The 24335-nt window shown below is 43.1% G+C and overlaps 1 protein-coding gene and 2 long non-coding RNA genes across 3 annotated transcripts; 1 reads left to right on the top strand and 2 right to left on the bottom strand.

Moving 5' to 3' along the window:
- Positions 1 to 18620: 18620 nt before the first annotated feature.
- On the bottom strand, positions 18621 to 19748 carry LOC135235384 (uncharacterized). Its single transcript, XR_010324372.1, has 2 exons — positions 19451 to 19748; positions 18621 to 19025 (listed from the first exon to the last, which is right to left on the bottom strand). It is a non-coding gene; the product is annotated as an uncharacterized LOC135235384 (long non-coding RNA).
- LOC135235383 (uncharacterized) lies at positions 19560 to 21586 on the top strand. Its single transcript, XR_010324371.1, has 3 exons — positions 19560 to 19668; positions 19769 to 19857; positions 20979 to 21586. It is a non-coding gene; the product is annotated as an uncharacterized LOC135235383 (long non-coding RNA).
- Positions 21572 to 23363, bottom strand: LOC135235382 (somatostatin-1B-like). Its single transcript, XM_064300849.1, has 2 exons — positions 23054 to 23363; positions 21572 to 22078 (listed from the first exon to the last, which is right to left on the bottom strand). Exons 1-2 carry the CDS (start codon positions 23156 to 23158, stop codon positions 21848 to 21850), a joined length of 336 nt encoding a protein of 111 aa, XP_064156919.1. The 5' UTR covers positions 23159 to 23363; the 3' UTR covers positions 21572 to 21847.
- Positions 23364 to 24335: the final 972 nt, after the last annotated feature.

Here is a 24335-nt window from a genome sequence, read left to right on the forward strand (position 1 = left end):
CCTGCACACATGATTATGACTCACTGAGCATTGAACAATTAACCGTCTATCTGTATATCATATTTAAAATCTGGCAGACATCTCACATCGCAAGCATCACAAAGACTGTTCAAATTCATTATTCTTCAGCAGATTTAAGTCATGTAGGTGCAGTGTCACTGTTTGACTTCGACACCTACGCACTTGAGCCGAACACCCAATATTGTCTAATGAAACATGACATTCCTAGATTTTGGAGGGGGCGGGCGAGGGAGTGGGGGTGGGGAGGGGGGGGTGGGGGGGTAAAACACTGCACAGGGGACAGGAAAGATGAAAAATCATCAGAGCTGGCAAATGCCCCTTCGTAGGACGAATTAGGAGTTGCCAGTTTAAATCCGGAAACTTCTGTGTAATTACAGCTGACATGCAGTATGACACGCTAGTGAAATTCATTTCCAGGAGGAGGGGCGCACCTCCAATCAATGCCAAATTCTCAATCTGCAGTGTGTGCTCGCGCACCTCATCCATTAAATATTAAACAGCGTGTCATTCACAAGGGCCTCGCCATCCACACTGCAAATATTTCATTTCTTTAATCTTTATTTAACCACTAAAAATGTAGGCTATCAACTGAAAGCAACAAAATGATTCTGATGCCCGTAAGATTGCCTTTCTTGTGCCACTGACAACAATGTACCGGCAATTATTGTTATTATTACTATTAACACAGGAAATAACCCCTCGCACTGCAGATAAAAGAATATAAATAAATTCGACGAACTTTGTGATTAAAGTTCAGCGGAGTGGGAAGACCACTCAGGTAAGGCTGGAATTAAATGTCACGAGTAGATTAATTCCAAATATTTACATATACTGATTTGTAGCTCCCTTTAATAGAATCCGCCGCCTCGGAATCCTGATGGGAAAAAAAAGTCATCCTTTGGCCGATGCCATATTGTAAAGACACAGCGCGTGTCTTTATTTATCTTCGTTTTTTTACGTCGTGAGACAGGGCAAGCTGAGCCAGAGTGGCATACATACATACATACATACCCTTCTGCTCTGTGTGTGTGTGATAAATATGCGGAGTACATCGCTCAGGAAAGACCTGCTGCCCCCCAGGTGAGCGGCCGTAAGAACAATCACAGCTCACGGTCTGCAATTAAACGGCCCACGTAGCACTCAAGTATCATCAAGCACTGTTCCATTTCTCTTCGGTGCTTAGCGTGAGCAGCTCTCATTTGATCTAAGGACCATCTGCCTACGTCACTGTGTAATCAGTGTAAAATCTCAAGACTGGATATCAAGCCTGCCTTTAAAAGTGTTTCGTTGCGGACTGGTTGATCCTAATCGTAATGCATAATCATAATGCTAATTCTGTACTGTATCTATGAGGACCATGAGCAGTGCTTAGTTGAAAAATTAAAACGGCTAAAATTAAAAATGTAACCTATATATAATTTTGACTCATCTGCCCAGAGAACAGGCTTGAGGATCATCCAGATGCTTTTTTTGTAAATGTGAGACGAGCACGAATGTTTTTCTTGGTCAGCAGTGGTTTCCGCCCTTGCTATTTTCCTACAAATCCCATTTTTTTCTCAGTTTCTTTCTTTTTGTGGAGTCATGAACACGGACCTGTGAGGCTACAGAGGCCTCCACTTCACTGGATGTTTTCTGGGATCTTTTGTGACTTCCTGGGTGAGTTGTTGTCGTGCCCTTAAAGAAATTTTGGTAGGCCAGCCACTCCTGGGAAGATTCAGCACTGCTACAAGTGTTCTTCATTTGGAGATAACAGCTTTCACTGCGATTTGCCTTAGAAATGTATTTGTAACCTATTCCAGACTGATATATTTCATTAGATATATATATTGTAACTTTTTTTATTCTTTTCTGGAATTGACTTTGATCATAGTGTGGTCATATTTGGCTAGATTTCCATCACATCTCGACAGATATCAATAAATTAAATGGTCTAAAAAAATCTACATTTGTCTAAATATCTGAAAGCATTCAGTGTGAAAAATACACAATTATAGAGGAATTTAGGAAGGGGCAAATACTTTTTCACAGCACTATATACTTACATACAGTATATATACATACATATACATATATATATATACATACATGTATATATATATATATATATATACATATACACACACACATACACACACACAGTAAGTTTTGAAATTAAAAAGTTAGCATCATATTGTGAATTTTACGCCTCTCTGCATCTCCGCTGATGCGGAGGGGAAGGGGGGGAGGAGAAGATGCCCAGGGGCCTGGTCTCAGTGCAATGATCCAGACAGACGGTGACAGGCGATGGACCCCAGCCACGTCACCAGTCACCGGCGACAGGTCTGACTGAGCGTGCAGGGGCCGGACCTAATCAGGCGAGCCGCGGAACGAGCAGCGGACTGGGCGGGAAGAGACTCAGGCGCACAGCTCGCACACGCTCACTGACACGCTCGCACGGACACACGAACACACACACGTGTACACACGCTCGCACGGACACACGAACACACACACGTGTACACACGCTCGCACGGACACACGAACACACGCACGTGTACACACGCTCGCACGGACACACGAACACACGCACAAACACACACATGTGTACACACGCTCGCACGGACACACGAACACACGCACGTGCACACACGCTCGCACGGACACACAAACGCACACACGAACACGCGCACGTGCATACACACTCGCACAGACACACGAACGCACACATGAACACGCGCACGTGCACACACACTCACACAGACACCCGAACGCACACACGAACACGTGCACATGCACACACACTCACACAGACACACAAACGCACACACAAACACACGCACATGCACACACTCACACATACACATGAACGTACACACAAACTCACACACACAAACACGCACGCACGCACGCACACACACACACACAAACACAAACACGCGCACGTATGCACACACACGCGTGCAAATTCACACACAAACATGCGCATACACACACACACACACAGATGTGCATATGTGTGCATACAGTCACACACACACACACACACACACTGACCTATGCACATGTGCACACATGCAGACTCTATGTGTGCACTCCAGTGCACCAGGCCCACCCCACCCTCCACCGAGGCTTAGTCTGCCCTCTCCCTCCGATGCCCGTTATGCCACTTGTAACAAAGTACTTCCTCATAAGAGCTCAGGACCTCATTAGTAGCACAGCTGAACTCACATTTAAAACTAAGACAGACAATAGCATTTTTATTTTGACGGACGACTACCTGAGTCCGAGTGGAAGAGAGCAGAAACTGCTTAAGGAGCTCGGATCAATACAGCAGTAATGAGACGGCGAGAGAATCACACGTTTCGCAGTTTGAACTTTTTCGCCCGCACGCTCAGGCGGAAAAAGTAGCCGCTGCCTTCGTGGCATTGGCTCAAAGTCCTCCTGTCATATCCCCTTGCCCGCCTCTTTCTCCGTCTCCAAATAAATAAATAAATAAACAAACAAACAGACGGACGGACGGACGTACGGACGACATCCTCGCGTCGTGATATTAAACGGTTGTCAAGGGGGGAGCGGAGTCCGTCGGGGCCACGGCTGTCTCGCGCGCCTCTCCCGCCTCTCCTTCGCCCCTCTCCGGAGCCGAGAGGGAACGTGTCATCCTAACCTGCGCCCGCCCACGCGCACTCAGAATAGACAGCCGCCGCAGCGCCGAGCGCTAATGGCAGAGCCTCGGTAACGGGGGGGGGGAGACGCCGCGGCGTAGCCGCCGCCACCGCGCAGAGGACCGCTCGCCGTCTCAAGAACAGCCGCGGTTTCTAAGCGGCGCCTCCCCAACCCACGCTTGGTAAAAAAAAAATAATAATAATTTTTAAAAAACTTAAACAAGCACAAACGCAGCAAGAGCCTCTGCACTCAGTACGAGCGAAAGGGCCGGCATTTTGCCTCAGACCGACACGCTGCTCGCCCCCCGGCTCGGCGTAAGGGCCTCTGATTGGTGCGTACGGGGACCTGGTCCCCAGACCCCGGTTTTATGACACACAGACGGAATACCGAGAGGGCATTTCGTATTCGCCTCCAGCCTCTTGAGCCGTCCCGAGGCAGGTGTCCGTCTCCAAAACGGAAACGTATCATTTTGCGAGGCGTACCCCATTCCCCCCTATTTCCCACAAGTCACGAGAAACATAATGACGGGTCTGTTTCTCTGGGGCCCTATTGACCTTTTGGTCAATTCAGAGAAGATTTCCTTCTCGTCCTGTATCCGTTGAGCATTACCGTTCCACTGCCCCCCCCCGAGGGCGAATGTCAGGAGACCGCGCGCGGGAGAGGAAATCGATACGCGGACCTTGTGGCTCGAGGCGCAGAGAAGGCACGCGCTCCCCACAGACCTGCGGTGTGTTTGTCCTAAACGAAGGAACGGCAGGTTTGTGTGCGCTTTTGTTTGTTGAGTCACCTCATTCCAGGAAAGAAAAACAGAATTAGAGGCTGAACTGAATGCTTGTAAGGCATGACAGGACTCTGGGGGTGGTGTCTTGGGGGGGGGAGGGGGGATGAGGAGAAGACAGAATGACTCCTAGACTTCACTATCCCAAATTATACAAAACACAGGGCGCTTTCCAAATACTTTGCTCATACTACTTAGTGCTACAGTCTTTAGCCCTATTCTGACGGGATTCGTTTTGCCCAAGGATGTCCTCCTGTCATTGGGATTATTACCTAGTACTCCTGTCATTCTAATCCTGTCACAATCTGCCATGTCTGCTATTTTTACCCAGCTGCAAAGTAAATTTCCCTTCAATTACCTACCTAATGTAGGTAACCGAGGTCCTCTGGTAGTACTAGTCTTGTGTGACTAGACTGGTAGCACTAGTCCCATTTGAATAGACATCTGTAGTAATTTGCCGCAGAATGTGTTGCTTTTTTTTAAGCTACTGGAAGCTTCAATATCTAACATTCGGGACACGATCATTAATTGGGATGGGGTTACAGTGGACCTTTATGAATCCAGTCAGAATGCTCCACTGGAATTACTCACTTAATAAGTAAAAAAAATACATTACAGGACCTCCTCTGGTAAAACGTACGTGCCTTCAGAACAGGGCTTTTGTCACCCGATTTTCTCAGTATCTCAGAACTGTAAAAAAAAAAAAGAGAAAGAAAAAAAAGAATGGCAGACAGAACCCTGTAATTCCAGGGTCTCGATCCTTCAGGAGGCTGTTCGGTAACCGCATCATGAAACCAAACACAAAGCACAAAGCCTTGCGCTGGTGGCAGTTCATCAACGCAAGGAGAGACAGCGCGAGCAGACAGCGAGGGTGACCCTACCTTCATTGATCTCCCGCTGTACCTCTTTGCTATTTGTCTGGGTGGTGAAAATTACACCTGCACTCTTACCCCCCCCGGGCTATTCTTATCTACGACAGAGATGGTAAGCCGTGTCTCTGGTTTTCGGCTCCATCAAAACCCCCCCCTAACTACATAATTAGGATTATTAGGCTCAATTAATACTGGAGCCACTCAGCGTTTCACCACTCAGGCTCAGATTTTCAATGTATCAATCAAACTGCCCTATGAATTTAATATGGGACAAAATGAGAACATTTTTTCACCCGCTTCAATATTAGGGATGTCTATGCTTGATATATGAAAAATCTGGGCGATAAAGTTAATAACATGACCTGGGATTTATATTGAAATATGAATATGAGAATATGAAAATACAGCGTTTCCTAAACTGCGGGTCGGGAATCATTCGTAGGCTGTGAGGGATTTGAGGAGACTTACATGATGGATGTGAAAAAAAAAACGCATTTTCAGTTATACACCAGAGAAATGAAACACTGCACCAGTTACAGCACAGCTTCACTGATTTGCATTTTTCAAATATTTGCATTTCATATTTGAACATATGTTTGGCAACATTTTAATAAGAGGAGGGCTCCGATAATGTATTTGTTTATAAAGTGGGTCGTGGGCTCAAAAGGTTTTGGATCCATTGAATAAGCATTTTGTGCCATTATAAATGTGCATGGCAAACTGCTCTCACAGAAATTTGAATAACAGACAAGTAATAGTAAACGATACCTTAATGGCAAAGTTTGGTTTTCATGTAGACAATGGAGGGTTATCAGCAGACCTGGGTCAAATATGTATTTGTTTTGGATTCAAATACTTTACTGTGCTCTATTGATCTTGCCTGGTGTAATTGAGCCTGCCAGAAGTTTGCACATTCTGAGAGTATTTCATTGGTTCCAATAATCCACCAGACAAGATCAGTAAAGCATAGAAAAATATTTCAATCCAAAACAAATACGTATTTGACCCGGGTCTGGTTATCAAGTGATCACATGTATTCAGCTCCTCCCCTTCAATTACCCATCATCCCGCGGTACATCCAGCTGGACCGCCGCATGTGAGATCATCGGGGGCAGCTGACTGCTTCGGTGGCGTGAGTGCGTCTTGTGCACACGCCCGCCTGCACCTGCGTCCCGGGCTCTTCTCGCTCTCACTTAGCTGCTGACATCACTAACCGTTGTAGCGCACAGCCCGTTTATTCACAAATACTTTCTCCCGTTCGGCACATTAGAGAAGCGGGTTTCGTACAGCACGCACTGCGTTTATACTGCGCGTGCGAGAATATGAATTTACGCTCCGCTCCGCGACGCCTCTATCATCTGTTTTCACTTTACGTCGTGTGAAACAGTTTCCACGCTAGAATAATTATTTGTGTCAACGTGAGAGAACATTCGGCTTGACTTCCTGTTCCATATTTATTTTATTCAGTTATTTAATGTTTATTTGATACGGACAGATACATTTAAACATAGATTATTGTCAAACAATATGCAATGCAATGTATCACATAATTTATAGCTTATGCCAATTTCCGATGCTTTACTGGTGACTGGTATTTACTGCCTTCATAATTAACTTATTTTAATGCATCCTACATTAGTTTTAATAGTGGGAAGCAATGTAAAAAATATATATATATATATATTGCTACATGTGATGGGTAGTGTGTCCATAATGCACTGGATTATACACTTGAGGGGCTAGCTGGCCTCTGTGGTAATTTGACCCTACGTGCAATTATACGCCCGTTCACACACTTGTGCATCTAGTTGGCGTTTTGGCCCGTCGGCCCGTCACACACACTCTGGTGCTCCGCTTGGTTCTGTCGACGCACGGGGTGAGGAGGACCTGCCATTGGTCACACCAGGAAGAGAGAACGAGAAGGGCCCCTCAGAAAAAATCCAGCCAAGTGGAAAACTCTGCAATCCCAGCTGCCTCCTGGCTCTTTATTAAACAAAGCAGAGGTAAAAAAAAAAAGAAAAAGCATCAAAGCTAACAAGGGGGGAATTACTTTTGATAAATCGATGCTGAGCTTCTTGCGCTGAAGTTCATGCCTGACGTCAGAAGCCTATTACTCTTTCAATTTAGCCCTGGACGGCTGTTTTTCCTAGATTAGGGTCCCCTTATGGCCGCCCCGGGTTCTTGCCGCGTGGACGGCTGGCTGCCGTCAGGGGCCCAATTCTTCTTGTCTTCGAGCTGACAAAGGGGCCGTCGGCCAAGTCGGCGAATGGAAGCGAACGGGCGATGATGAGAAACGGTCCACAGGTGCCGCCGTCCCCAACGGCTCCTGAGTGATTAGCGTGCGGACGCCGAGGTTCCCAACCAGGGGTTATTCGAGTGATGAGACCACTGAAGCCACGCTCATTACTTCTCTCCTTCGTTTCTGATTGTGCGATATGGGATGGGACAGGGGATGGGGTCGGTGGGTGGGGGTTGTAGGCAGATGGCCATTTTGTACTGGGTAGGGTCAGTGTGAGTGTCACTTGTCTTACTCAATGCAGCCCTGCACGGCATTGACTACATATGATGAGGTGTGGCTGACTTCCATGATCCCCCCTCGAGCCAACCACCCCCCCCACCCCACAACTCTGTATCTCTTCACTCTTCACAACTGTAATCTTTTCTGACTTTCTGACTCCTCTGACTAATCCTTATTACCAAAATTCCGTCTTTATCATGACCAAACCGCTGCAAAAAAGTATGTATTAAGAAGTGTTTTAAACGTATTTGAGACTTAAGATTTTATATTTTTCTCTCAAGTTGAAAATATTAGCTTGTTTAATATTACTGTATGCTTGACAAGTGAAATTAATCCACTGGCAAATTTTGAAACGAGTCAAACTGTCTCTCCTCAAATAAATATTTTTGTCTTTTTTCACACAAAAAAGGAACAGATTTAAAGTCTAAGATTTAAAGTCATATATACTATATAAATAGTCATTAATTTAAACATGAGACTAAAATACTTTTTGAGATTGAATTTTTCTTTTGGTTCTGGCAGTGCACTGTGGTTTGTGAGAAGAGTACTGAAAATAACACTTTTTCTATTGACACTTCCTCTCTAGTCAATGAATTCATATTTTTTCAAATAAAAAGAAAAACGTAGCCTTGAAAGTGGGATTTCTGCACGCAGAATATCGCATGGCTATACCTCTGATCCGTGGGAGGCCCTAATGTTCATGAATGAACGATGAGTACACCGCGTTGGGTTTTAAGTTAGAGGAAAACCCCCCGAAGAGCATTCGCATTCCCAGTGCTTAATCACACAGTCCCTCACTCTCGCGGTCTCCTTATTCGATAACAGAATCATTTCCTCCATCATTCCGAGGGCTTCGATCGAGAGAGCCGTTCAGCTGAAGGCCCCGCGGTCCTCGTCCGGTCTGGAGTTTACGCCAGACACCGGGACACCTGCCCGCGCTCCTTACTCCGCGCTAAATCAACACGTCTATTAGTTTCGGAGAGACGCGCGGACACCCCGGGCTAATCTCGCGCGCTGGCGTTTCGAGAGAGATCGTTGTGCGTGATTGAAGCCTCGATTCCACTCCTCGTACGGGTCAGCGCTGTGTTTAAACAGCGGAGTCAATAACCGCCTCTCCGCTCTTCGATCCGTTTGCTGTAATTACGCCACGGAGAGAAAACAAGGCCGGGAGACAATAGGGAACAACGGGCGAACTTATTACACCACGCGCCCCTCGCAGCTAGCTTGCCTCCGTCTTCCATTTAGATATGAAAGCACGCTGTCGGAAGATACCGTTGCGCTGTAATATTCCCAACACAACGCACATTAAACAAAGACCATTTAACGGAGATGGATTTCGGACTGAAGGCAGAAATTTGCCTGCATGGTAAACATGAGAAAAATAAACGAAACACAAACTATGACCTTTTCCTTGTCCGAGAAAAGGACACAAATATATGTTACGAACCGTAACAATAAATAACATAAAATGCCATTTGGATGTGGTTAATATTAATTTAATATGCTTTTCTACTGTGAAAGAAAAACTCACATTACACAGAAATCAAAATGATTCAGAATATTAAACCAGAACTAATATTAAAACTGATCAGAGGGATCACTATTTTCATGATTAAGCTGGTAGTAATTTTCTCAGGTATGAGCAGTTCCATATTATATGGGAAAAAACATTAATAAAATGAAAAGGTTATATTTAAAATGTAACATTTCTGATCTCAGGAGCTAACAAAGAAATTTGTGACCTCCAAGATTATACACCTTTTTTTTTTTACAACCTACATTCCAAAATCCAAAGATTCCCACCCTATATTAAACCTACCCTGAGAAGTATTTGCCCCTTTCCTGATTTCCTCTATTATTGCCTAGCTGTCACAGTGAAAAGTTTCAGATCATTAGAGAAAATACAAAATTAGACAAAGGTAACCTTAGTAAACACAAAACACATTTTAAAATAATTATTTCATAATTTAATGGGAAGTTATCAAACACCCATATCGCCCATATGAAAAAGTAATTGCCCCTTAAACATAATAACTGGTTGCACCACCTTTAGCAGAAATAACTGCAACCAAACGATTCCTATAATTTGATATCAGCCTTTCACATCACTGAGGAGGAATCTTAGCCCACTCTTCTTTAATGGGCTAAACTGCTATAATTCAGACAAATTGGTAGGTTTTTCTAGCACAAACTGCTTGTTTCAGGGCCTGCCACAGCATCTTTCCTGGGTTCAAGTCAGGACTTTAACTAGGCTACTCCAGAACCTTTATTTTGTTTCTTCTCAGCCATTCAGATGTGGACTTGCTTTTGTGTGTTGGATCATCGTCTTGCTGCATGACCCAATTATGCTTCAGCTTCAGCTCACGGACAGATGACCAGACATTCTCCTAAATAATCTCCTGGTAAAGAGAAGAATTCATGGTTCTTTCAATAATGGCAAGTTGTCCAGGTCCCTAGGTGGCAAAGCATCCCCATACCATCACACTAAAACCACCATGTTTGACTGTTGGTATGATGTTCTTACTGTGAACTGCTGTATTTGCTTTACGCCAGACATAAAGGAACCTGTGTTCCACTTTTGCCTCATTTGTCCATAGAACATTATCCCAAAAGGCTTGGGGATCATCCAGGTGTTTTTTTGCAAATGTCAGGTGAGCATTGATGTTTCTCTTGGATAGCAGTGGTTTCCGCCTTGCTACTCTCCCATGTTTGCCCAGTCTATTTCTTATTGTAAAGTCATGAACACTGAGCTTATCTGAGGCCAGAGAGGTCTGCAGTTCTTTGGATATTCTTATGGGATCTTTTGTGACTTGCTGGATGAGTTGTTACTGTGCCCTTGAAGAAATTTTGGCAGGCTGGCCACTCCTGAGAAGATTCACCACTGTTCCAAGTGTTCTCCATTTGGAGATAATGGCTCTAACTTTGGTCTGGTGGAGTCCCAGAGCCATAAAAATGGCTGTGTAATCCTTTCCAGACTGATATATTTAAACAGCTTTTTTTCTAATTTATTCCAGAATTTCCACATGGGTGATATGAGTGTTTGATAACTTTTTTCATTAAATAAAAGAAATAATCATTTTTAAAAACATGTTCTGTGTTTACCTTTGTCTAATATTACACTTTGTCAACAGATATGAAACCATTCAGTGTGACAAAGTATGTAGCAATAGAAGAAATAAGGAAGGGGGCAAATACCTCTTCACAGCACTGTATGCTGAAAGCCACATCCTACAGTTAGAGCTTAAATAGGATAAAAAGTCAATTTCCCAGTCTGAAAAACATGCACTGTGTAGTCCACCAAGGCAGAAAACAGAATCATCTAATAATCAGGCGTAAAGCAAAAGAAACGCAATGAAATAATGGACACACTGCCCACTGTTCTGCAGGAGACAGTGACTGCACATCGAAAGCACTTAGGAGCGTTCAGGCTGTGCACACCGCCTCTAATGCCAGAGGTCTAATGGCCGGTTGTATCAGGATTATGCAGTGTGCATGTGAGGATATGGATTCATGGGGATGGTTGAATCACTGACCCCGACCCCCCCCCCCCCACCACTACCCCCCCCCCACCCCCCCGGTCTGATTCCGTCATAGTTAAGAGTCCACCCCTCCCCCTGGACCGGCCCCAGCGGTAATGGCCCGGGTCTCTATGGAGACGAGCGTCCCGCGAACCCTTCTTCACAGCTGTGACATCTAATTTTCTCGGCGTTGGCTTCGCTGGGAGAGCGTGGCGTGGTAATGATACGGTTTGAGCCCGGTCAGATGCAACAAAACAATCCCGGCTCAGCCCATCGGCCCTCGTTACGACCTGGCTGCGGGGGGGGAGGGGGACGCCACATTCGCTGGTCTGTGGGTCGCGGACGCACCGAAGACCGCCGACAGCCTCTAACCTCCCGCGGAAAACGTTTCCACCATCGTTTCTCTCCTCAGAGGAACGCGCTACCGAAAGTGTCAGCACCTCTCCTGTCCACTTCTACGTCCACAAGCATCAACTTGTTCCTTAAAGGGCATCTGCACAAATGTGACAATGTGATACCATAACACTGGTACCATGCCTAAGGGTGGCTGTGGTTGCTTTGGAAACGTAACTTTAATTAGGATTCCCCAAGAACCATGAGAGAGACCTTTCCTCCTGTGTAACACCCCAGACCTGTCAGACATAAACCTGGAACCCAGTGCTGGTCATTTTCCACCTAAAACCTTTGATTCCCGTAAGAACCCTTTGAAAAGTAGGCTTTTTGAAATGTTTTTTTTTCTTCAAAATTCTATGTCTTGGTTCTAGAACTCCACTGCTTTCAATTGACCAGTAGTGATTGTGACATCAGCATTAGAATGTTCAGTCAAGAACACTGGGATCGCATATTTGTGATCTTACACCTTAAAGGCTTAATCATCCTACAATGGCTTGTCACGTTAGTGGTTCGCTGTTGAGCCATCATCACATTGTCAGTCGCAAGAAGCTAAATGAGCAGGATGACTGCACATTTTTACAGGCATACATTTAATCAGCTCTGTCATAATAAACTGTCATAGGTCACAGTAGATGTCGCAAAAGAAGAAAGCTGTTAAAAAATACAGAACAAGCCTGGTAGCAGTACATTGACCTTAAAAATAAATAAACAAATAAATTAATAAATAAATAGTGGGGTGCACTATGAATGTCTCTGTTATTCAAAGAGGAATACTCATAATCGTTTATTTTTAAAAATGTGTTGTGACACAGGAAAGGCAGTGTTTGAAGGATTCTTTTCTTTGGTTAAAATATTAACCCGTTACTCTGAAAGTTTAATGATTAAAAGTCCTTATGCGTGTCTATTTATAGTACTGCCATTTTACTAAAACAGTAAAATGATAAAAATGTAATCATATTTTTTATATGTATTTATATTTGTACACTAAATCAGCACCTTTAAAAGGCTGCTTCCAAGTCCAAAGGGATCTACGGCAGGTAATGTGGCATTTTCTGAGTACTCCACGTGAAGAACTCTTACTTAAAAGCAGATTTAAACTGCCATTAAGTCTGACATTTACACTCAGAGCCCCACTTGACATAAATAATGTGGTTTATTTGAAGGCAAATTTTAAACTTGTGTATTGGAACAATACCTACTGTTGCTGTACAAAAAAAGGCAAGATATTTGATTGATCCATCAGAGGGAAAAGAGGCGTATTTTTTAACATGCTCATTCACTGTATCTGAACTACATGCCTTTCATCCAGAACTACCTCATATATGTTTTAATAATGATTAAAATTAAACTTGCAATGCACATGAATATATATTAAATTTTGATTAAAAAAAGAAATATAAATTTTGATTAAATCAGTATGTAAAATTTATCTGAAAATTGGACATACTGCTACTTTTTCTTTACCGCTAAACCTAACACTTTCTTAGATTCACCAGACTTGGGCCATCGATGGGTAACCTGCATTGCACTAATAACAAATCAGGGCCTTTGAGTGCCATGTACATACCAGACCTGGTTCAAACACGTATTTGTTTGGGATTCAAATACTTTTCTGTGCTCTATTGATCTTGCCTGGTGTAATTGAGCCAGCCAATATGACCAGAAGGCGGGGTTTGCACTTTTTGAGAGTATTTCATTGGTTCCAATACACCAGACAAGTAAGATCAGTAAAGCGTAGAAAAGTATTTGAATCCAAAATTTGACCCAGGTCTGGTACAAACCCAAAATTCAAATCTCTGCTTTCTGCCCAAGCACAAAGAAAGCCATGTGCTCAGGCCTGCATAGATTAAGAGTCCTTGGGCCAGTTTCACAGACAGATATTAAGCCTAGTCCCAGCCTAAATTCCATTTTGAATGGAGATTCTCCATACAAAACTCAAGTTTAGTCCAGGACTAAGCTTAATCTGCATCTGTGGAAATCTGCCCCTTGTTTCCTACAGCTTGAAAAGAGCAGAGGGTGGACAATCCAAGTTCAGAAAGTAAAAGTCCTCCCCAATATTTTGGTTCCCATCACCGGGATTTGCCACCAAGCACAATTCTTCAGCCAAAAGACAGAATTGATTAGTAAAATCAGCTGGCTGAGTATATCGGTGGAAGAAACACATGGCAGGACTTTTACTTTCTGACGCCTGGACTCTCCACCTCTGGAGAGTGACTCAAATAAATCAACGTCACAGAGAACAGGGTTTTTCTATTACTGGTAGCCGTGATGTGATGCTTTTGTTTTTTTTCTTAATTTTTTTTTTTCTTTATGGCATTTCATTTTTGATTTGGCCACGTCTTAACAACTCACCCACCCAGTGCGTTTGTGTTCTGCTTCAAAGTCAACAGATCTCAAATGTCACAACTGAACAAACTGAGCGTGTCTGACTGAGATGAATGAGTCTGCCCCCGGCTATGTGAATCGGCGGGCACACAGGCAGGCCGGAACGAATGGACGGCGAATGCACTCGAACATCCTACGTGACGTTATTTACACCGAGGAAATATTTTACAACGCTTCCTCCAGACCTTCTCTTTAACCACCCATATTCATAATAGTCCACAACTAAGCAAAAAAAAAAGAAAACTAGATACTGAATTGACTAGCTTTGATCTGAAGTGGAGAAAAAACTTCCATTTTAAAGGTCTCAGCAGTACTAGTATTAAAAGACACTGGTATTATTTTTTAAAAATCTCTTCAAATAACTTACTGGTCCTGTGCTATAATATTTGGTGAAACGCAGTTAAATAAAATGAACAACCACGTCAATATTTTTATTGTATTTACCGCTAAATTACACCTGATGTGGACAAGCCAGCCTCGCTGGTTCAGAATCTGCCAAACTTTTATTAACAGTATAACACTCTGTCCTGGGGTAAAATGTGGTTATTTTTTTTCGCCCTTTCACAGATTTCTCCCTTCAACATTCATTAGTCTACCGAGAGGCATTCTCCACCGCAGCACAGCGCTATTCTGGTTCTGTCCGTACAAACAGGTCTTGTACAAGTACACACAGCCTCCAGCCAAACCCAGTCTCTTCCACACAGAGAAACAAGGTGCGGATCCTGTGCACCAACGTCCAGAACCCAAACCTAGAAACAGCCGGGCCTACGTACTTGGTAAATGGTCTGCATTTATATAGCACTTTCATCCAAAGCGCTTTACAATTGACGCCTCTCATTCTCCCATTCACACACACACTCACACACCAACTGTGAAAGGCTGCCATGCAAGGTACCAATCAGCTCGTTGGGAGCAATTAGGGGTTAGGTGTCTTGCTCAGGGACACTTCGACACGCCCAGGGTGGGGGATCGAACTGGCAACCCAGCCTGCCAGACAACAGCCCTTACTTCCTGAGCTATGTCGCCCCCCTGCATACTTAGCATTAAACGGGGGGAGTGCAAGCCCTGCAGCAGCTATAATCACAAATATTTAACTGATTTGTCATCAAATATTTATCATAACACAATCAGTAGGTTGTAGAATCAAAATGATGCATCCTATGTGTATATACTTAGTATTCAATCCAGGATGTTCCCAATTATATAGCAGTGTGCATATGTGTTTGTGTATGTGTATTACACACTCATACACGATATGACCAAAAGTATCTGGACCCCCCCTGATCTGCAGCTGGTTTGGGCTAGGCCCCTTAGTTCCATTGCAGGCAAATCTTAATTCTACAGCACTCAATCATATTCTAGACAATTCTGCGTTTCCCCCAAGAGTTTTGGGAAGGCTCTTTTCTGTTTCAGCATGACAATGCCCCCGGGCACACAGTGAGGTCCATATAGAAATGGTCAAGAATGGTGTGGAAGAACTTGACTGGCCTGCACAGAGCCCTGACCTCAACCCCATCCAACACCTTTGGAATCAATTAGAAAGCCAACTGTGCACTAGGCCTGATCAACAGTGCCCGACCTCACTAATGCTCTTGTGGATGAATGGAAGCAAATCCCTGCAGCCAGATTCGAATATCTACTGGAAAGCCTTCCCAGAAGAGTAGAGGTTCTTTTAGCAGCAAAGGGTGGACCAACTCCATATTAATGCCCATAATTTTGGATGAGATGTTGGATGTCAGGTGTCCACATACATTTGGCATGTAGGATATGTTTGTCCTCTAAGGGGCTTGATAAATCAAGGAACCAAGTAAACTATCTTAGAGTCGGTGAAATGGATTAAAGGCAGATAAATTAAGAAGGTAGCATTAGGCCATTTTCCTAGACTGGTCATTGTGCAATCAATCTTAAAAGCCTAAAATCTCCTGGTCACTTTGTAGTGAATCCGGGCACACAGTCACTGATTGGCTGTGGTGGAAAGGTTCCCACATAACAAAGGGAGGACAGTCTGGCCTGCAAAAACAACATCACCTCAGCTGAGCTACTTCTTGTTGTTCACTTGAAATGGAAGCGGCCTCCATACGGGCTTGCTTTGAAGTAGTAGATTAGCAGGGTGGGGGGAAGTAGACACCAACAAGAAACCTTTAAATTGTGCTGTAAATACAACCCCCCCCCCCCACACACACACACCCACGCACAAACACGCATGCACACACACGCATACACACCCCCACCCCTCACACACACACACATGCGCCCACACACCCGCACATACAAACACCCCCCCTCCCCCACACACACGCACACGCACAAACACCCACACAATCGCACACGTACACACATTTACAGAGGTAGGTGGGAGTATTTTACTGCTTTCTTTCCTCACAGATCAAAAGCAAACCAATCAAAATTCCTAACTTGGGGGCACTGGCTTTGATGTTCCCTCGACACAAGCTGATTATTGCTGAGGGTCATACAGAATGTGGACTTCTCCTCTGATAGCAAATTCTTTGTGCGGCAAAATAAGTCCAAGAAATATGAAACATCAATTAGAATCCCCCCCCCTCCTTTCCCCTGCCCCCTTCTCAAAAACCTGGAGGAAAAAAAATACATTTTGTTCCAAGTCAATGTACAACTGTAAATCTGCTAAACCTGTGAAATCCCTAGAGTGGGTTCAATGGACATTGCTGAGGGAAAAATATCCTTTTAAAAATAAAACTGTACAAGTTACATTCTGAATGAAAATGATCTATGGTAACTATTCTTTTTTTCTGGGGCTATATTTTGAGTCTGAAATTAGTTTCATTTCAGTGTCAATCCTAGTTATTATGTTGAATTTTTCTCTTTTTTTCATTCTAATTTTTATTTGACTTTTTTTTCTGATACTAATGATGAGAGGTTCATGTTGTGCTCTGCATGTGTGACTCAGCCTGAGTTTCTGATTTCTGTTGAAAAATATTTTGTTCTCAACTAACTCAGTGCTGAAGGATGTCAATTAACTTGCCCGGCCGATACAATGTCTACAAGTGGTTTCTTGCCTTGCGCTCTGAGTCCTCCAGGGAACATTTGACTTGAATAGAGGCCATAAGCTAAGTCAAAGGTCCTGGTTTAGGGAAAATAATTATCTGTTCACAGTCTGAGTCTGTCAGTTTCTCTGAGCACCTATTAAGGCTCTAGAGATATGGAGTAATGATTTCTGGAATAAAACCCACAGTGTTATTCTTTCATTGCAAGGTTGTGTAACATGCTACACATACCATTTCAGGCAGGCCCAGTCCATCCACATCCCGAGAGCAGCAATTCACTAAAAGCATATTGTATTACTTCTGCTTGGTCTGTCAAATAGAAAAGACCACACAGGTCACAAGAGGTGAAGATTGCACGCTCCTGATAAGCCACCAAAAAACCTAGGGGCTTTATTGATTTTTTTTAAACAAAACACTACAATTACAAGGTAAGATTCATAAATGATAGAATTCCAAAGTAAGGTTTGCCCAAAGTGCCCAAGCATTTCGGGTCAAGTCGAAGGTATGCGTGTTTTCTGAGGATGTATTCAGACCTGTCTTGTGCCCCTGCTTACTTCAACATTGGGAGGAACTGCCTTGCATATACTGCATGAACTAGAAAAGACACATTCAGGTAGGTCAAGCACATGCCCACAGGTTAAGCACATTCCCACAGGTAGGTTACACATGTATATTCCAGAATATTACAATACACCTGGGCTACAACAAATGGGTTGGGCTACCAGATTTGGTTGCTTGGTAGTCAAGAGTACTGACACATGGATTTATGATTTGTCCACCCGTTTCAACATATGCCATGTGTTTTATAAATAGCAGGCTTGTAAAATAAACGGAAATATAGAAAAATTAAACTTCCCACTCAAAGGTCCGTGCTGATTATCTTTCTCCATCATCATTAGCTAGAGGAATTAACCAGCTATTCAAATCACAACATCTGCGCTAGGTGGAAATTGGAATCATGGGAAAGTGGGTTAATTGCATTAAAAACATGATGCGTTATGCATTTTAAATTTCAACATGAAAATTGATTTGTTAATGTAATTTTAACTGGCCTGAACCACCAACATCCACACACACACACAGTGTGTGAGTTTGTGTGTACACTACAGTGCCCTCCAGAATTATTCCTGATAAAGAGGAGCAAAGAGGCTCAAAAAATATATACAAGTAAGAAGCAACATTGTACGCTGAAAAAATACAAAATTATATTATTTCCAAAATTTTATATGAAAGCTCAATTTTCACATGTATTGGGACTGACCAATGACAACTTAACACTGACAAATTAACAGATTATTAGTTAGTTTTAATATATAACGTATAACTAGCGAAGACAAAGTCTGATATGTTGGGTCAGGACGGGGAAGCAACATGCCAAGGTCAGAGAAGAGAGACATTTAATGGGCTGATGATGCTATTACCCTAGTGAAAATGACGTTCAAAAAGCAGCCTAATTATAGTAATCTGAAACTCTTGCTCATTCACTTTTAATGAATCATTTTTTAAAAAGCCAAACTCACAAGCAAAGATATACAGACACTCGGTAGCTCTCTAGACTCAGGCTCACTGCTTAAAAATAAAGTAAGCAAAGCTGACGTTGGTATCCGTGCTCATCTACTTCTTTCATGAATGTAGAGACTTTGTTTCAACCTCCATTTATGTAAAACAGGGAGGCATCGGCGTCCGCTGAATAGCAGTTATATCCATATCAGCCCCTGAATTTACATATGGTGCAGCCTTAACATGGTCACCTGCATGACAGTTTGTCATCTTCTGGAGCCGGTGGCTATCCATCTTGACGGAAACATCACAGGCCATGGCCAAAAAGCCCCACGCCGAGGAGTAACAAGCTAGCTCCAACCACCAGCAGCGGTCCTATGGAAGGACAAGACAGGAGAGACTTAAAGACCTGAGACAGTTAAAACAGGTCGGAACGTGCAACTAATTCAATTCATTCAAATTCCGTTCTATTTGTGTTGCACTTTTTTTTCTTTCTTTTTTTTAAAGCACCGGACAGGACATAGGAACCCAGGCATGCCTTTTCTGCTCAGCCATTTTGTTCTTTCTGGGCCCAGAAAAATATGTTTGTTGACAAGTTTTGGTTTTGTACTTATGAAAAGTTACATAGAACTATCCTGTGCTACTCTACTCCTTTGTGTTTTACTCTGGTTATTCTGAATCATTGTCAATATCCATATTTTATGTATAATACAATAAAATAAATTTTTTTAAACATTATTAACAACTATAAAAAGTAAGACTGCCAGATGTATGACGACGTATAACCAGGTAGTTATTACAGTCAAATTCGAGTAATTCCGCCCCTTCCCTTTCTCTTGCCCTTGTTTACGAGTATACTTTGACGCAATGGTGCGTCACATCCGCCTGCGTGAAGTTTCAAAGTAAAGTTTGTAAAGGTCAGCGGAGTTTGCAGTATTTCGTGGATAAGACCACAATAGGCTCCAGATGGAACCAGAATTCAGGCTGGATTAATGCGTCAGACCTTCATGATATTTGCGTATGTATCGTGTATTATGTTCCGGTTGTATAAAAAATATACACGCAATAGCTATTATTACTCGACGACCAATATAACTTGCCGTCTCTCATTTGTCAAGCGCGTAGATTCCCCACCCACAAAGCTTGCGGAAGTCGTGTTCGGGGTCACGGTTAGGTCCCGTAATTTTCAGTGAGTAGTGCGCCCTGGGTGAGTACAGCCTTTTCACAGGGGAACAGACAGGCACTCATTTGTTCTGACAGACATGCTTGGAGTTCACGAACCATCTTGTAGTCGTTCTCGGCGTGTCTTTTGAGCATACTGCCAAGGCACATTAAAAAAAAAGCTTCGTGACGCTCCCAGCTCTGCATCCTAAACGCGGCGCTGCAGCTCGCCGGTGACAAATTGCGCTGGCCCCGCGAGCCTCAACTCAAACAGCGGGTTGGAAGGGGTCACCGAGGACTATTCATTATCTTACCATGACCAGCTGCCCCGTTCCAAGCCATTCATTTACTGCGTAATGTGTATGTCATCATTGCAAAATGGCCATGCTACATTTTTTATTGCAGCAGATACAAGTGTATTGCCATCGAAATGTCTCACAGACGTATTTCAGATGTACATTATTTTGTACTGCGCATTCCAAGACAATGTTTTGACGTCCCTTGTTGTGAAAGTAGCCCCTTGGACTTGTCTTGTACGCGCGATGGGTATAAAGGTATATATAGTGTAGCCAGGTCCGAGTGTGTACACGAGAAAAAACAAGTTTAGGCAAACATACCAAAATGTTTTTTCAGAAACACAAAACATTCACTCCATCTACCCAGTTTATCTTTACGCGATGCCATAGACTATGATAAAACTGCAGATTCTTAGTCTTGACCTTTTTGGTTTGTTATATAGGTAACAATTGCTTAAAAATTATCATTAAAAAATTCTTGTGAACTGAAACTTGGGGAGGAGTCGGACTGGGAGTTACAGTCTGAGTCTAATAAATGTCGTGTGCGTTATATTGCTGTAAATGTAAAGAAATTACACCCAGGGGGAATGCTGTACCCATACAGTCCCCATTTCTAGAAGCGGGAAATAACGTATTTTTGCACTACTGTGCTGGGAGGACAGTTTTTACGAACAATATATGCTCACGAGAGAAGACAACGTGAAATACTTCCCAAGTGGATATCCTCAAAAACAGAAAGATAGAATAAAAAATATCAAGGGATTCGCCCTCGAGTCTGATTCACACGTGCGGTGCCGAGGGAGGCACTGAGCGCAACAAGCGAATACAGTTCGACTCTTTTTTTTATAGGCTACCTGTTTTTCTTTTGCAGTTGTTGGAGTGAATTATTCATCAAGAGTGCTTTTCTTCGAGAGAGAATTCAGTCCCAACAGCGCAGAGATCTTCGGCGTCTATACTAGCGAGTTCATTATCATCAGCATCCTAAGACACGGAGCATGGGGCTGCACCCCAGTTCTCCCCTTGGCCTGACGTCCTTTTTATGGTGCCGCACCATACGCTACAGCATATATCTTATTCATGATAGATTGATATCTGCCTGTTTAAATTCAGTGTGATGCAGTGTGTCTGGAATACAATGAACTGGTGTGCACTGAGCGCTATGAGGCGCTCAGTGACCAGAACGTGGCATGTTTTATATTAAGTGGCAATTAAAAGAACCTGGAATATGGCAGTTGTGCTGGTTTAAAATGCAAGTTCTGATTAAGCATGCGTTTTATAAGAATACTGTGAGTTTGAAAAGAGGCAGCAAATGTTTTGTCGCCGTCACATAGCAAAGGGTTTCAGTCTAACTTACACCCTTTTCTCAGCGGATGTGAGGCACGTTAAGAGATTGACCATGAAGAATAATATGAGTGTCTCCATGATTCCACAAAGGAAGTAAAGCAAAACAAGCTGGACGTGAAGGCAGATCACAGGAATCGTTTTAATTCGATGATGTGCACACATCGATGAAAATTAAACACCTCTCGTACTCCCACGATGAATACCTTAATAATGATTTATTATTATGATTATTATTCAGATGTCATCATAAATAAATAAATAAATATAATAATAATTATAATTACTCTTTAAACAAGTGAAGTCCATTCAAAGCCTTCATTATACAGTGTGGATGGCATGTACAGGCGAAGTTGGTCACAGTTCATGTTGGGTGGATGGGAAAAGGGGGTATCTTCGTTAGCAAGACGTGAAGGTTTTCCAGAAGAAGTTTTTACAAGGGGCTTTGCGGTCGCGCTGAGGCAGCTGTGATAGCCGGTTGTAGACTGCCCTCTCCTCCAGGCGGGACTCAATGGGCTCCTCCAGCTCTACGGGCGCCGCGCCGTCCCCCGCCAACATGTTGCTGTCTCCTCCGTCCAACAAGCCCGAGATAAGCTTGAGGATTATTTCCTTGCGCTCTTTGCTCAGCTCCTGTTTGGATGGACAAGTAGACAGTAGATAAAGGGACCGTGAGTGCGTAAGTATTAATCGCCTCCGCGACTACCTATTTCAGCTTTCAAAAAGTGGAGTGCTGGGAGTCTTTCAAATGTTTTATTCTAATTACTGACAAGCACTTATTTTTATCACCGTGGAATGGATGGTTTATTTGAAAGATACTTAAAACGGTATCTTTCAAATAAACCATCCATTCTATAGTCATACATTAAATGGGTTTACATTTCATTTGTTTTCCTAAATTTAAATGTAAACCTATTCTCGTTTCTTTTAACCTTTTACATAATAACAGTTGCGGAACATATAACAAGTTGCTACTGAAAAGCCAAGGTCTTGTCTTGCCCCATTTTTTCAATTTAAAAGGAAAATCTTTCACTTTTATCCTATTAATCTCATATCTTGTGATCATTCAAGTACTAGTGTAACTTGATACTTTAAGAAACATCATAGTTTGTGGAGCCCATTCAAATCTTTCTCAGCTGACTGCATAACGACTGTGAAAATTAAAGATACATACAATTGAACGTAATATGAATGTACCCCTTGCATCCATAGTTTTCCATTTTTACCTGCCTAAATGACTTACTGATACTCTACTAATAATGGCATGAACTGTAGTTTAACATAAAATTACATCATTCTCTTCCAACCTAATTGGGTCTTTAAAAAAATTATCAAATCATGTCAGAAATTGATAAAGATATTTCTACAGATTTACAACATTGCTATTTTGTATTGTAAAAAAAAAAAAAAAAAGAACCAAGTCCCTCATAACTTTTCTTTGGAGTTCTGTCTGCCTTCTAACTTTCACTTATTTTTTCAGACAATTTAAGAGATCATCTTTACCGTAGGGACCCCTGTTAAAACGCATTCACTGTTTGCAGAGATAAGCATATAAAACTAATAATAATAATAATAATAATAATAATAATAAAACTTCAGGTTACTCACCCTGTTTGTGTGCGCTAAGCTCCTCTCCTCCCCCGGAAGTACGGCCGCTGCCCTCACGCTGTACAGAACCAGCATGAGAGACGCCAAGCAGGCCAGGAACTGCATGCTGAGCGAGTGGAAGGACGGATGGGAGTCAGAGAGAGAGAGAGAGAGAGAGAGAGAGAGTGAAGGAGCAGTCTGGATACAGCAGCGCAGTGTGGCAGCCCAGGAGAGATGGAGCGGCTGGTGCTGATGCTGGATGCTGGTGCTGATGCTGATGCTGATGCTGTTGTCGAGCGATGCTGTGGGAGTTTCTTCTGCTCCCGACGAGAGGTGCAGGACCCTTTATATACCCCTTTCTCCTGGACGGCCGCTGACGCAGGGGATGGTGGGTGGAAGAAGCGGGGAGGGAGGGAGGGAGGGTGGGGGGGTGGTTGGGTTTGGGGGGGATGGGAGGAGGTTACGAAAAAACCTAAATCAAGTGTGGATAAACGGCAAATTAAATTCCATGAAATGTGTAGTTAACCCCTCAGCTGGGTGCCCTCTTCTGATGCTTTCCCGCTCATATCAGTTGGTTTCCATCACAAAGGGAAGGAGTCATGCAGGCCACCGCAAAAATAAAACATGATCCTCACCCTGAGGACTAAAATCAAGCCAGATGGAGTGGTTATTTTCTCAATTATGTGTTCTGATGAAGAAGAAAAAAAAATTAGACTAACCAACGGGACATTGTTAGGATAAACCTTCTCATCATCTGTAAAGACATAACAGTTTAGACAAATGGGTCCTCACTCGCCAAAGTGATAACAGCAAGTAGTCCTCTCAAAAGTTGTGCTTTTTTTTTTTTTATACGTAAGGCAGGAAACCATTTTGCCACTCTGCAGTTTCACATGCGCTTCAGGCAACTCAATCTAGATGTAAATGAATATGTGACACGAAGAAAACAACAATGAGGAAATTGTTCTTTAATATCTCGCATCCTCGTGTGCTCTTGACAATCGTACTCGAAAGAGTGGAAATGCCGCGAGGTGTAATTTCACAGAAGTAAAGCATACATCATTACGCACATTAATTCAGCAGCGGTTCATAACTCAGGGCTGAGCCACAGTCCTTTGAACGCATTCCATTATTTAAAAACCGTCTTAAAGGTTTTCGAGTTTCGCTTCTCGCATTTTCATGCCGGCTGCGTCCACATTTCGTGTTCTTTCGCCCGTCTGCTTAAAAGTACGTCACCCTGGCGTAGAGGCTCCCGATTATTTAGCAGGAAGACCTCACACAGGGGGAGGGGGAGCTGTCCCCCTCC

Source organism: Anguilla rostrata, chromosome 11 (genome assembly GCF_018555375.3).
Source record: "Anguilla rostrata isolate EN2019 chromosome 11, ASM1855537v3, whole genome shotgun sequence".
NCBI lineage: Eukaryota > Metazoa > Chordata > Actinopteri > Anguilliformes > Anguillidae > Anguilla > Anguilla rostrata.